This window comes from Muntiacus reevesi, chromosome 17 (assembly GCF_963930625.1).
Source record: "Muntiacus reevesi chromosome 17, mMunRee1.1, whole genome shotgun sequence".
NCBI lineage: Eukaryota > Metazoa > Chordata > Mammalia > Artiodactyla > Cervidae > Muntiacus > Muntiacus reevesi.
Genome location: NC_089265.1, coordinates 8,072,322 through 8,087,626, shown reverse-complemented (window position 1 = coordinate 8,087,626; position 15,305 = coordinate 8,072,322). Strand labels below are relative to the sequence as shown.

The following is a 15,305-nucleotide window of genomic DNA, read 5'->3' as shown; positions in this document are numbered from 1 at the left end:
CAACTGCCAAGATACAGAAACAAACTAAGTGTCCATCAGTGATACATATACACAATGAAATATTATTCAGCCATTAAGAAGAAGAAAATCCTGCCATTTATGACTACACAGACAGAACTTACAGGCATTATGCTAAATGAGAAGACAAACAGAGAAAGACAAACACTCCATGGTATCTACTTACATGTGGAATCTAAAAAAAAAGTCAAATCATAGAAACAATAGAAAGTGTTACCAGGGACTGGGCAGTGGGGGAGATAGGGAGAGGTTGGTAAAAGGGTACAGACTTTAAGCTGTGTGATGAGTAAGTTCTGAGAGTCAAACGGTGACGGTAAAATAAAAAATAAAAAAATAAAACCAAGGTTGATGAAGCTGATAAAGGATAAAAAGAAACAATAATGGCCAAATCTGCCCTGAATCATTCAAGGATAGTCAAAAATCTCTTGGTGGTGATTATGTATATTGTAGACTGAAGCAAGCAGTTCAGTCAGTTCTACTTGAGCATTAACTAGAGTCTATGAAGCCTGAATGTTCTGAACTTATCTAGAAGACTCTTGAAGTCTGCAGTAGCATTTAGCATGGCCAACTGTGGTTTTCTTTTTTGGGGCTACACTGTATATGGATCTCGGTTCCCCTACCAGGGATCCAACGAGCGCCCTCTGCAGTAGAAGCACAGAGTCCTAACCACTGGACGACAATTGTTAAGACCAAGGTTCCAGCACTAGTTTTTGATCTTGTGCAAGATACACAATCGCTCTAGGATTCGGTCTCCTTGTCTGTCAAATGGGAATGATAATCATTACATCGATCTCATGGAATTGTTGTGAGGATTAAAAGAAAAAATGCATTTAAAACTCCCGGAATATAACATCCATTATTTACTAACTAAAAACACTCTTTAGCATTGTTTGGTAATTCTATGAGATTTTTGTTTTGTTTCTATGACTAAACAGGCCTTTAGGATAAGTAAGCTGAAATATATATATTCATTCCACAAATGGTAAATTAAAAAGATACCTTAAAGGTTAATAAGCTCAAAGCCAGACTATGTTACTTTTGTATGAATCTCAAGCAAGATTCAAGGATGTCCATTTTAATAAAAGAACCCTGAAACTGTTAGTTGCTCAATCCTGTCCACTTCTTTGTTACTCCATGGACTGTAACCCGCCAGGTTCTTCTGTCCATGGGATTCTCCAGGCAAGAATACTGGAGTGGGTTGCTATGACCTTCTCCAGGGGATCTTCCTGATTCAGGGACTGAACTCGAGTCTCCCGTATTGCAGGCAGTTTCTTTACCATTTGAGCCACAGGGGAAGCCTCCTGGATGTGGGGAAAATGAGTCAAATGCCTAGGTAGACTCTGTCCATAACCTGTTTTCATTCTATTGGTATCACTTTATGGTGCTTCCAATTATTCTTACCAAAAATTTACTGAGTGCCAGCCACCATCCAGGCTGTCCACTAGGACTCAGGGACCCAGGGGTGAAGAAGATATTGTCCACACCCTCAAGGAAAAAGTAGGCTGGGCGGGGAGGCATCCATCCAATAGAAAGGTGAAATGTCACATCATAGGGTCATGATAAAGATAGCCACTTTATCTTTAACCTGGTGGTTCAGTGGCTAAGACTGCACACTCCCAATGCCAGGGGCCTGGCTTCAATCCCCGGTCAGGGAACTAGATCCCACAAGTTGCATCTAAGAGTGACAGGCCACAGCTAAGACCCAGTGTAGCCAAATAGAGAAATATATTCTTTTAAAGGTGAAATGCCACATCATAGGGGCTTGATAAAGACAGTCACAGGCATTCAACATACAGTGGAGCATACCATGGCATGTTAAGTGGTAAGTAAAAGTCATCAATAAGAGGAAATGCCCTCGTGTCTCACAACCTAGAGGAAACAGGCATCAAAACAAATCATCAAAAGGGTTAAGTGAACACTTAGAAAGTGTGAAGTGCTGCCGATGATGCATTCAGGGCTATGGACCCTGTCACACGGACCCGGAAAGGTTTTCCTGGGAAAGAGATGATTAAGCTGAGACACGAGGCGCTAGAAGGATGAGGGCAGAGAGAGGTTAGAAGAGCTTCCAGGAGGAGAAGCAGTACATGGAAAGTTCTGGAAGGGGGAGAGGATGGGGCTGGAGAAGAAGGAATGGTCCAGATCACAGAGGGCCTTGTAAGCCCCATGTAGTCTTCTCCACGAACAACCGTGGAAGGTTTTAAAGCAAGAAATTGACGTAGTCCATTTTTTTTCCTCTGATGTAAACATTTAATTATATTTTGAAATTGTGTATCAGTAAAAGTAATAAAGAATAGAATTTTTAAAGCATGTTCAGTGTGACCTTATTTTAAATTTTTAAAAAATGTTTAGTTTTTATTAAGTTATTTCATATTATCTATCAATTATCTTTCCATACATCTATATAATCATAGACAATTGCCTGAATATTTATGACGTAGTTAATTTTTAAGTGCATGTGTGTCTGTGTGTGCAGAGAGAGGGAACAATATAACTCATATAAAATAATCAGAGATCCTAAGTGAGTTGCCCACAAGGTCGAGGAAGGTGGAGTCACATGGCCCAAGGGGATGATGGCTCTGTGTGGTTGGGACCTTTGGGAGCTCTCATGTCTGGCCAGGACCCCCTCTCACCCCCCAAAGAGCCAAGGGGACCGGGAAGGTACCAGTGGGGGTGGCCCCAGGACCCGAGGGCTCAAACACCAACTCCCCACAGCATCCCAAGCTTTCCCCAGGCGGCTCCTGGGCGCGGAGTCAGGGCTTACAGGCAGGGAGGCAGGGGGGAGCGGGGAGCAGGACTCGACCTGCGGGGTACCAGCTGGGTTTCCAGGAGAGAGCAAGGCAAGGCTAACCAGGAAGGAGACTGGGTCCCCACGGATCTCCACGTGTGGGGTGTTTGGGCGCTGCACAGGGACACCCCTACAGAGCTGTTTTCTGTACCCAAGACAGAACTGAGCTGCACTAAACCAGAAGTCACAATTCCACTGGCCAGTGCAGAAGTGGGTAGAAACCGGATCCTGGCGGGACGAGGAGTCGGTGAGGATGGCATATGGAAGTCAACTTCTCCACGGAGAAAAATCCCCGACTGCGGAAGGAAGGAGAAAAGTCGGGCTTGGGTTAGAAAGATGTAGCACCTGAGGGGGCATATGTATGTGTATAGGAAAGCCTGAGAAGGCTCACTGCCTGAAGGAGAACAACTTTCAAGGAGTAGGGCTAGAAACAAGAAAGGGCTCCAGGTCGCTGAGCAGGGGTGGGAGGCTGAGACCCAGAGCCCGCAGGAGAGGAGGGACCAGAGGAGGGGAGCTGGGAGAGCCACATCCACGTGGGTCCTCATGACCTCACAAAGCAGGCATCCTCAGCCCAGCGTTCCTGAAGCTCCAAGGCAGTCCTGGCTAGGCCTCCTAGCAACCGGATGCAGGGCATGGCACTCCTAACACCCCAGGGAGTGAAAAAAGTCTTCCAATTTCAGGTGAAGAGAACACATGACTTTTAAAAGAACGAGTGCTCCGATTGGCCTAAGAGGGAGGTTTGTCCTCCCAGGGACACCTGGACAGTTCTCCTGTCCCTGAGTGTCAGCTCAGAGGCCCGAGACAGGCGGGTGGGTGCCCAAGGAATGCCAGGCCAAAGTTGGTCCAGTCTTTGGAGCGGGGGGCTATCTTCCAGGCCGGCGGTGACAGCCTCTGATGCAGCAGAGCCCACGTGGAAGGACAGAGGGGGTGGGCGTGGAGGTGCTGTGCCCGTCTACACTCCAGGGGGGCCCTGGGGGGCCCCTGCGGCCAGTCACAGGGGTGCCACCTTCATCAGAGCCCTCGGGCCCTGTGAGCCCGTCAGGATTGTAGGCCAATGTGTGGAGGGAATATGTGTGTGGTTGTGGGTGTGGTGGGATCCGGGGGGTCTCTGGCCTTAGGGCAGAGAAGGGGGCAGATTTCGATGGTTGCTCAGAATCATTTCTGAGGCCAAAATGCATGAGCAGTGTGAACACCTGTGGACTGAGGAGGATCTAACCGACAGGGCCCAGGCCTCCAGTCTGTCCTGCTGTAGAACTTAGGCAAGACCACCCCGGGCCAGCGGTGTGCACAGGTCAGCCTCCGACCAGCAGTCTCAACCTGACAGGGAGGCAGCAGGCAAGGTGCCCCCAGCTGAGGCTTCCTTCCCTGGCCCAGGACAGGTGCTTTCATCATCTTTCCTGGATTTTCTAGCCAGCTGTCCTTTCAGATGCTGACCTAGGGAGTCTACAAGGGCTGTGGGGGAAGACAGAGGATCCCCAGGGGCTGAGACGAGGCTCTGGGCCTCCCTCAAGCACGTCTGCCATCAGTTCCCCACTCCCCTCGTCCCAGGGGAGCAACACTCCTGTGTTCAGTGAATTCCCATTCATGCCACACCTTCTCTTACCCCCTCCTTGAAAGGGACTTGATTCTCCTACATGTGTTGGTGATCTCTAGGAAGCTTTCTAGAAAGGCCAAGTGAACTCTCAAGTAAAATGAATTCTAACCTAAAGAAAGGAATAAAAGTTACCTTAACCAGTCTTAATTCCCTAGCTTCACCAAGAAAGATGCGTTCCTTCTGCTAAAGCATTGCTTCATCAAGCTTCTTCTTGGCTAGTAATTTACACTTTAGTATGAATTTCATGGTCATATCACTATCTCTGGAGCAGTCTCAGAGGGAAGTCAAATTTTGTTTGAGGGAAGAGGAAGCACGGATCATACTAATTCAGGACTTGAGGGCTGCTGACAGGGTAGAAACCTGGAGCTGCAGCAGCTAGGATGAAAACTCCTAGGGGAAGGAGCAGGGCTAGAAAGGTGAGGGAAAGCTGTCCAGAAATGAAAGACAAATTCTGCCCAAGTGTACCCCTAGTCCTGGTCACTCTTCAGGATCCTGGGGGCCCAGCATGGGCTCCCAGTGATGATGATGTCCCGATTCCTCAGTCTCACCCTCCACCCCTCATATCACACCCTGCAGAAACCAGAAGGTCGGGAGCACCTACGGAGACTGCTGAACTGGGAAGAGTTTGACGAGCTCAGAGACTCCCGCAGAAGCATCCTTCTGGACACCCTCTATGAAAGCATCATCTTTGCTGTGGGCAAAGGCTTCCCATGGGGGGAGGTGGCCCAGGTGGTCAAGTTCACGGAAGAGCTGCTCAAGGAAACCAAAGGTACAGGGCGGGGCAGAGTCAGTGAGGCCTGGGGAGGGCTCACAGCCCTAGGGGCCCTCCAGAGAGCCTGGAGCCACTTGCTTTCTTTCCCTGGGATTTAGCCTCTTCATATGGCCCAAACAGGGCCCTGTCCAGACTTTCTGGAAAGTGGAACAAACAGCAGGTCCTTGCTGAGTCTTGTTCCTGATCACCCTGGTGGGAACTCTTGTACCACACCAAGCTATTCACAAAGCAACCAGGGGTGTTTGTTTTCTCAGCCAGTCATTCACACTTTAGTATGAACTACATCAGTTTTCCCTGGAAACTCAATGGTAAAGAATACTCCTGCCAGTGCAAGAGACATGTGAGACACTGATTCGATCCTTGAGTTGGGAAGACCCCTGGAGAAGGAAGTTTCAAGCCAGTCCAGTATTCTTGCCTGGGAAATCCCATGGACAGAGGAGCCTGGTGGGCTACAGACCATGAGGTTGCAAAGAGTCAGTTACAGCTTAGCAAATAAACAACAATGAACTTCATCACTAAACCTATACCTCTGGGGCAGCTAGTTGAGAGTAGGGTCCAAGAGAAGTCAATTTTTGTTTTAGAAAAGAGAGAAGAAATAATAATAATTCAGAATTTTTATTTTGATCCTGCTTAACTTAAATATGTCACTGTTCTGCTTAAAATCCTTCATTGAATTTCCATTGTACTCCTGAGAGACTGCAAATTGTTCCCAGTGTCTGTTTTGGCTCTGCTGACTGTCTTGGAGGGATCCTCTACAGATGTCAGCTTGCTGGCAGGGGTGGGGGAACCAGAGTCAGGTTATGGAAGAACAACTCTCCCACCACTACCCTGTGTTGGGCTGCAGGTGAATAGGGTAAGCATCTCTTGCTGTGATCCACAGCACGAGGGGGTGTGGCCACATCTTCCCACTCCTTGTCTGAGATGCAGATTCTTTCATTAAGCAGATACATGGAGCATCCCCTCCATGATTACCATTGTAGTAATACTCAACCAAGAATCATCAGTAGGTGCTAAAATCAGTGGCTGAGTGCTTGATGGGAAATGGGATATTTACACACCTCCTCAGAGTCTCCCCACAACGTCATTACTGATGGTAAAGGGGAAAAGAATATGTTTATGGTGAGGGAACCTGGTGGAAACCTCCTTAATCAATGCTCCATCAGCAAGAGGACACAGATTATCGTGCCACCCAATGGGATGCAAAAGAAACAGCCAGCATCCTTCTGTGATGGTTCTAGCAGAGTCTCAGAGCCTGACATCATTGAAAAAAACTTCCAATCAGGGCACTACACAAAATCCCTCTCCTGTAAGCTTCAAAGCACAAAGGTCATGAGAACCCAGGAAAGACAGAGGAACGGCTCCAAACTGAAAGACACTGAGGCAACGTGTCCGCTAAACATGACAGGTGGACCCGAATTGGGTCCTTTTGCTGTAAAGAATGTCACTGGGATAACTGGAGAACCTTGGGTCAGGTCTGGGTATTGGACACGAGTGTTGTGTTGAGGGTGATCTCTGGACTCTGGTGGTTGTGATTGTGAATGTCCTTGTGTAGGAAATGCACACAAAAAGATCCTGGTTGATGGGGCATTAAGTGGATCACTTCTTCTTTAAGTAGTTCAGGACATTTTTCTTTGTACTGTTTTTTTCTAGCTTTATTGAGATATAATTGAAATACAATATTGTATAAGTTTAATGTAAGCAACATGGTTTGATATATGTATATATTGTGAAATAATTAGCATGATAAGTTTAATGAACACCACCTCACCTGGTTTTTTTCTTGGGATGATAACTTTTAAGGTCTACTCTCTTGGCAACTTTCAAACACACAATATGATATTGTTAATTATAGTCATCATGTTTTACATTATATCCTCAGGTCTTAATTATCTTATAACTGGAAGTTTGTACCTTTGGCCACCTTCACCTATTTCACCCATGCACCAACCCATGGCTTCTGGCAACCCCCTATCTTTACTATTTCCATGGTGAAGTTCAGAGTTTTTTTGATTCCACATGTAAGTGAAATCATACTGTATTTGTCTTTCTCTGACTTTTCTCACTTGACACATAATGACCTCAAAGTTCATCATGTTGTTACAAATGCTAAGATTTCCTTCTTTTATGGCTGAATAATATTCCTTTATGTATGTGTGTGCATGTATACACATGTATGCATGTATGTATACATACCCACATATATAGAGTATATTCACATTTTCTTTATCCACTTGTCTGTCATTTGATTCATGGGTTATTTCTGTATCTTGGTTATTGTGAATAATGCTGCAGTGAATATGTGGTAGTGTTAGTCACTCAATCATGTCCAACTCCTTGCTCCCCATGGGCTATAGCCCACCAGGTGATTCTGCAGAATTTCCCAGGCAAGAATACTGGAATGGGTAGTCATTTCCTTCTCCAGGGGATCTTCCTGATCCAGGAATCGAACCCAGGTCTCCTGCATCACAGGCAGATTATTTATCATCTGAGCCACCAGGGAAGCCCACACCAAACATGGGGGTCAGACATCTCCTCGAGAGTGATTTCATTTCCTTTGAATGTACACCCAGAAATGGGACCACCGTATCATGTGGTAACTTTATTTGTAATTTGTTGAGGAATAGAATCAAGGGATTAGATTTGATAGACAGAGTGCCTGAAGAACTATGGACAGAGGTTCGTGACATTGTATAGGAGACAGGGATCAAGACCATCCCCAAGAAAAAGAAATGCAAAAAAGCAAAACGGCTGTCTGAGGAGGCCTTACAAATAGCTGTGAAGAGAAGGGAAGCAAAAAGCAAAGGAGAAAAGGAAAGATATACCCATTTGAATGCAGAGTTCCAAAGAATAGCAAGGAGAGATAAGAAAGCCTTCCTCAGTGATCGGTGCAATGAAATAGAGGAAAACCATAGAATGGGAAAGACTGGAGATCTCTTCAAGAAAATTAGAGATACCAAGGGAACATTTCATGCAAAGATGGGCACAATAAAGGAGAGAAATGGTATAGACCTAACAAAAGCAGAAGATATTAAAAAGAGGTGGCAAGAATACACAGAAGAACTGTACAGAAAAGATCTTCATGATCCAGATAATCATGATGGTGTGATCATTCACCTAGAGCCAGACATCCTGGAATGGGAAGTCAAGTGGGCCTTAGGAAGCATCACTACGAACAAAGCTAGTGAAGGTGATAGAATTCCAGTTGAGCTATTTCAGATCCTGAAAGATGATGCTGTGAAAGTGCTGCACTCAATATGCCAGCAAATTTGGAAAACCCCAAAGTGGCCACAGGACTGGAAAAGGTCAGTCTTTGTTCAATCCCAAAGAAAGGCAATGCCAAAGAATGCTCAAACTCCTGCACAATTGCACTCATCTCACATACTAACAAAGTAATGCTCAAAATTCTCCAAGCCAGGCTTCAACAGTATGTGTACCGTGTACTTCCAGATGTTCAAGCTGGATTTAGAAAAGGCAGACGAACCAGAGATCAAATTGCCAACATTCGCTGGATCATTGAAAAAGCAAGAGAGTTTCAGAAAAACATCTACTTCTGCTTTATTGAGTATGCCAAAGCCTTTGACAGTATGGATCACAACAAACTGTGGGAAATTCTTCAAGAGATGGGGATACCAGACCACCTGACCTGCCTCCTGAGAGATCTGTATGCAGGTCAAGAAGCAACAGTTAGAACTGGACATGGAGCAACAAACTGGTTCCAAATCAGGAAAGGAATAAGTCAAGGCTGTATATTGTCACCCTGCTTATTTAACTTATATGCAGAGTACATCATGTGAAATGCTGAGCTGGATGAAGTACATGCTGGAATCAAGATTGCCGGGAGAAATATCAATAACCTCAGATATGCAGATGACATCACCCTTATGGCAAAAAGTGAAGAGGAACTAAAAAGCCTCTTGATATAAGTGAAAGAGGAGAGTGAAAAAGTTGGCTTAAAACTCAACATTCAGAAAATTAAGATCATGGCATCTGGTCCTCTCATTTCATGGCAAATAGATGGAGAAACAGTTGAAACAGTGACAGATGTATTTTTGGGGGGCTCCAAAATCACTGCAGATTGTGATTGCAGCCATGAAATTGAAAGACACTTGCTCCTTGAAAGAAAAGTCATGACCAACCTAGACAGCATATTAAAAAGCAGAGACATTACTTTGCCAACAAAGGTCCATCTTGTCAAAGCTATGGTTTTTCCAGTAGTCATGTATGGATGTGAGAGTTGGACTATAAAGAAAGCTGAGTGCCAAAAAATTGATGCTTTTGAGCTGTGGTGTTGGAAAAGACTCCTGAGAGTCCCTTGGACTGCAGGGAGATCCAACCAGTCCATCCTAAAGGAAATCAGTCCTGAATATTCATTGGAAGGACTGATGCTGAAGTTGAAACTCCAATACTTTGGCCACCTGATGTGAAGAACTGACTCATTTGAAAAGACCCTGATGCTGGAAAGATTGAAGGCGGGAGGAGAAGGGGACGACAGGGATGAGATGGTTGGATGGCATCACCGACTCAGTAGACATGAGTTTGAGTAAACTCCGGGAGTTGGTGATGGACAGGGAGGCCTGGTGTGCTGTGGTCCATGGGGTCGCAAAGAGTCAGACACGACTGAGCGACTGAACTGACTGACTGAGGAACCGCTACACTATTTTCCGTAGTGACTGCACCAATTTACAGTCCCACCAAAATTGCACAAGTGTGCCCTTTTGTCTGCATCCTCTCCAGGACTTGTTATTTCTAGTCTTTTTGATGATAAACATACTGAAAGGTGTGAAGTGAGATCTCACTGTGGTTTCGATTTGCATTTCCTTACGGTAGTCATGCTGAACATCTTTTCATGTACCCGTTGGCCACCTGTATGTCCTCTTCGGGAAAAAGTATATTCAAGTACATTCCCCATTTTTACTTGGGTTATTTGAATGTTTATTATTGAGTTGTATGATTTCTCAATATATTTTGGGTACTAACCTTTGCCAGACATATGACTGGCAAATATTTTTTTCCCATTCTGTAGGTTGCTTTTATTTATTTAAATATTTATTGTGATGATGATATTGGCTTTTTTTGGGGGGGGAGGGGGGGGCAGATCTTAGTTCCTCAGCCAGGAATCAAACCCATGCCCCCTGCATTGAAAGCACAGAGTCTTAACCACTGGACTACCAGGGAAGTCTCTTTAGGTGGCCTTTTTTATTTTGTTGATCATTTCTTTTACCGTGCAGAAGCTTTCAGTTTGATGTCGTCCCCTTTGTTGGTTTCTGCTCTTGTTGCCTTTACTTTTGGTGTCGTACCCCAAAAATTATTTGCTAAGATTAAAGTCAAGGAGCTTTCACCTGTTTTCTTCTAGGAGTTTTATGATTTCAGGTTGTACTATTTTTTAATAGACTTTCTTTTTTAGAGTAGTTTTATGTTCCCAGTAAAATAGAGCAGAAGGTACAGAGATTCCCCATGGAAACCATGCCTTCCCCCAACCCACACTCACAGTATTTCCCATTATCAACATCCCCCTCCAGAGAGGGTACACGTGTTCTAACTGATGAGCCGACACTGATACGTGATTATCACTTCAAGTTCATAGTTTACATTAAGGTTCGCACCTGGTGTTATGCGTTCTTGGCTTTTGACAAATGTGTCGTGGCATGCATCCATCATTACAGCATCATACAGAATGTTTTCACTACCCTAGGAATTCGCCAAGTCCAATCTAATCATCCTTCCCTCCCCCTCAACTGGTAGAAAGTAGATGTTTCCACTGCCTCTGTAGTTTTGCCTTTTGTCACATAGTTGGAATCCTACGGTCTGTAGCCTTTTCGGATTGACTACTTTCACAAGTAATATGCGTTTTAGTTTCCTCCATGTCTTTACATGGAGGAGTTCATTTAAGGACTGAATAATATTCCATTGTTTGGATGTATCACAGCTGATACATCCATTCACCTACTGAAGGGTGTCTTGTACCTCAGCATCCAGCCTAAACCAGTTTTCACGGCCTCCTTGTCCGCCACCTTTCTAACCTATCTCCATCTCTCAACCTGTCCACTGCTTTCACATCATGCATCCGTTCACCAAACCGCACCATGATTCTTTTCAGGCACAAGTAAAATCCCATCACTCCTCTACTCCAAGCAATTAAGAGTTCCTATTGTATATCTTACACGCACTTGCATCAGCCCTCTCTTTTTATTTCTGGGGCTGTCAGGTGGGCACCTTTCCATGTCTGTCCTCCCAGCCAGCATTCCAACCCAGTGATCACAGCCCAAAGGCTGAAGCAAGACTTGCAGTCCTCAGGGGCTGGTTTCAGGGATCCTTAGGAAATTTCATCACACCCCAGACAACCCCCCGTCCTTTGGAGCCTTCCTGGCATCCCTCTGGATCCCACTCCCCGCTGCTCACAGCGATGCCTGGGTACCAGGTTCAGCCTTGTGGTTTGAGCTCTGCCGTGGCTCATGGCCAGAACAAACACTGATGAACAGGAGAAGAATGTCAGCCTCAAGCAGGTGGGAACTCGGGCTCTTTCAAGTTTCCATCAGAGCCTTCCACAGGCTGAGCCCTTGAAAAACAGTCGACGATGATGCAAACCCAACTTCAAACCAAGGAGATTAGATCGCTCTGGCGCTTTCAGTATTTCTGGCTATTGCATACCTTGCCAATACACGGTCTATCTATGTCTCTAGACTCTTAAACCTCAGAGTTACTAGGAGACTTGGTGATCAGAAAACTCAATTCCCTCTACTAAAGGAACTCCCTCTCAACAAGCCAGCAAGGCTTTCCTAGCTTCTGATGGCACTGTAAGCAACAGGGAGCTCCCTCCTTCTGAGGAAGGTCATTCCTTTTTACAGTCACTCTCGTTATTAGAAATTCCTCCTCATATTTAGCTACACCCTCCTCTGGCACCTTCTATTAATACTCACACGCCCAAAGTCTATCCTCTAGATAGAGCAGTGAGTGGGCCCTGAAAATACTTAATGGGCTTCATATACTCTGATCGTCATGTCTTCACATGTCGACTGGACACCCCCAAGTGCATTTTATCATTCTTACCACGATGTCATTTCCATAGACCCCTCTACCCCACGGGCATCCCTGGTAGCTCAGATGGTAAAGAATTTTCCTGCAATACAGGAGACCTGGGTTTGATCCGTGGGTCAGGAAGATTCCCTGGAGAAGGGAATGGCTACCCACTCTAGTATTCTTACCTGGAGAATTCCATGGACAGAGGAGCCTGGTGGACTATAGTCCATGGGGTCACAAAGAGCTGGACAGGCCTGAGTGACTAACACCTTCACTTTCCTTCCTCCACCCCACCTCTTTATCCTGTCCCCTCTCTTGCTGCCCTTCTCTGAGCATCCTTGTGTTTGTCAATGTCATTCTCAAAATATGGCATCCAGATCCCAACATGATACAACCTGCAATTTGATCAATGCGGTGATAAGGGATTTTATCGTCACCCTTATCCTGGTGGTGATGCTCCTGTTTCTATAGCTTATGGACACATTTAGTTTATCAGCATCAATGTCACGGTCATATTGGGTAGGCAGTGCACCACTCATGGTCGTCTTCCCTATCTTGCCCTTGTACTTGGCGATGTGGAATACACATGCAGGACTTTACAAATCATCCCCACTGATTCCATTTGTCACTGTTGATCCGTCTTTCCTCCTCCTGGCAGCTTTTAAATCTTGATCCTGGGACATCCAGCTTTCAAGATCTTCCTCTTACTTTTAAATCCGCTCCAAATTTGTGAAACTTGATTGTTACAAATATCAAGTAGGAGCAAGCTCTTGGGAGGGCTCCCAGTACTTGAAATTGGACTCGCTGAAGCTAGCTATAAGTCATCTGGAGGCTCCGAGCCCAGACGGAAGACTCAAACCCTAATTCTGTCCCTTGTAGGATGTGTGGTCCTGGGCAGCCACACCACCACTGAGCCTCTGATTACACATCAAAAGGAAATTTTAAAAAAGAGCACCCGATTTGTAGGATTGAGGTTATGAAGATGAAGCCCACAGCATGGCTCTTGATGCATGGAGGGGCTCAGTGAGAACTGGCTCTTATTTTCAGGAGGGACCACAGGGACAAAGACCCAGAGACTCAAGGTGGGTGATGTGATTCTGAGATGGCCAGATCAAGCGTGGCCAGGCATGCTTCATGCGGAACCTGCTTCTCATCAACCTCCAAACACACTGAAGTCATCAGCCCTTTCTCAGGAGGAGCAGACATGGCCCCGGGACCCTTTCTCCTCAGATGCATCAGAGAAAAGGGGACAGGACAGTGGGCAGAGGACCTAGAGGTAAAGCAAACGGCAGACTCACTCCCGAAGTGAGTGCAAGGAAGGAGGCAGAAAAGACGGTCCCGGGAAACTGACCCGCCAAGAGGGCCGACTCTGGCTGGCTCCGGGCTTGGAGGGTGCAGACAGTGGGGTGCAGCAGGGAACCTCATGGGTGGGAGCCACCCTAGAACTCCACCTCCTGAGCTGGGCCCATGCACTCGAGCCCTGCCGTGGCGCCAACTAGATGATACCTGCCAGGCCAGCCCAGACATCACGCTATGTCCATATTACCTCCCAGAACCACATCCCCAGGACACTCAAGGGCATGAACAAGCGCCTCAATCCTCTGAGGCAGGGGGTGCCTTCCTCCCCAGGGCACTCCTTCTCACTCTGCATCAGCTCCAGGCCCAGGCTGAGCCGGGCCAAAGGCCACACAGCAGAACCAGGAGGCACCGAACTCTGCAGTCTGTAGACCTGGGTTCAAGTCCATCTCCAGCATGTATTACTGTGCAACCTTGAAAACATCACTTTCTCTGGACCTGCAGTTCCTAATCTCTAAAATGAGGGCCATAAGAGTTCCAACTCACAGTGGGGTTGGAAAAATTAAAGACACAGGCCTGCAGAGGATGATGGAGTGACAGAGAGGAAGTACTTGGCAAAGGTCAGACCCCCAACCAGGCGTGGAGGTGAAGCGGGTCACACAGCAGAGACTGGTGGTCCGGGACCAGAGGTTGCTGCACGCTTTCCCCTCTCCCCACCCCTGAGAGTAGGGGGCTCACTGTCTGGCCCATTTCTTGTCTCATCCTTCCTCGCAGGCAGGGTTGCAGCTGGGTTCAAGTCAGGGGCTGGGGGAAGGGAGGTCCAGACTGACCTGTGAGGCAGCTGCCCTGCCCATGGCACGCAGGCGAGGAGACCGCAGTGCTCACCACTCGTTCCCCTTGTTAGGGGACCCAGGCCGTGAGGGGCAGGCAGGTCAGATTCCAAATGAGCTGTGGTCCTTCTCACCTCCGGCCTCATCTCATCTCCTGCCTGGCTCCCGCCCCCAGGCCTGGCCCACCCTTCACAGGTTGTGGGGTGTGAGATGCCAACAGCCAGGGTTCCCACTGGCTATCAGCTCACCTTCAAGCTTCTGTTTCGGCTAAAGTCCACATGGGGCTGTCACTCTTCTTGGAAGGGAGCTTCTCTTAGGGTGATTTTTTTGTTTGTTTTTGTTTAGTTAATCCGGGACCGTGGTGGTTGAGTTCTGTTTGCAGACAAGGTAACAAAGTTGGCCGGCAGCCTCTAAGGAGAGTCATGTTTGCACAGCAGTGATTCAGAGCTCCGCCAGGCTGGCCGCCAGTTCAGCTTATCTCCGGGCCCAATCGGGCCCCAGAACCGAGAGGGAAAGGGTGGCCCTTTATTCAAAAGCAGAAGCTGATTCCGCTCCAGCAAACGGCTCACCGGCATGTTCGAGTCTCAGCTCCAAGCCAGAAGAAAGAGTCCTTGTGTTGGCCCCTCCTCTACCAGGCTCTGGGAAGCCCCGGGGCAGATCCTATCCTGCCGCGTCCTTGGGGCCCAGGGTGAAGTCACCACTCTCCGCGCAGAGGGACAGAAGCCTGCCAGCTCCGGCCCGGTGGGAGGAAACCACAGGAAGTGGCAGATTTTGCACACCCTGCCTCAGCTCTGGGAGAGGAGGGGAGAGAAATTGGGGCAGTTGGGGACCTCAGGGAGCTGCAGAAATGCAGAGTGCCGGGGAGACCCCAAGCTTCCTATCTCCAGCGGGCCCATAGCAGCAGGAGAGGGGGAGCAGGGGGCAGCCTCCTGACTCAGGCTTTGCTCAGCGGGGAACTGAGGGCTGGAGGCACACAAACCAGCTCAGATGCTC

The 15,305-nt window shown here is 47.2% G+C and overlaps 1 protein-coding gene across 1 annotated transcript in view; it reads left to right on the top strand.

Moving 5' to 3' along the window:
• Positions 1-3,435: 3,435 nt before the first annotated feature.
• The window catches only part of C17H8orf74 (chromosome 17 C8orf74 homolog), a 28,118-nt gene continuing 16,248 nt past the window's right edge, over positions 3,436-15,305 (top strand). The window contains exons 1-2 of the mRNA XM_065907736.1: positions 3,436-3,483; positions 4,974-5,166. Coding sequence (XP_065763808.1) covers positions 3,436-3,483; positions 4,974-5,166 — 241 coding nt within the window. The remainder of the gene's footprint in view (positions 3,484-4,973; positions 5,167-15,305) is intronic.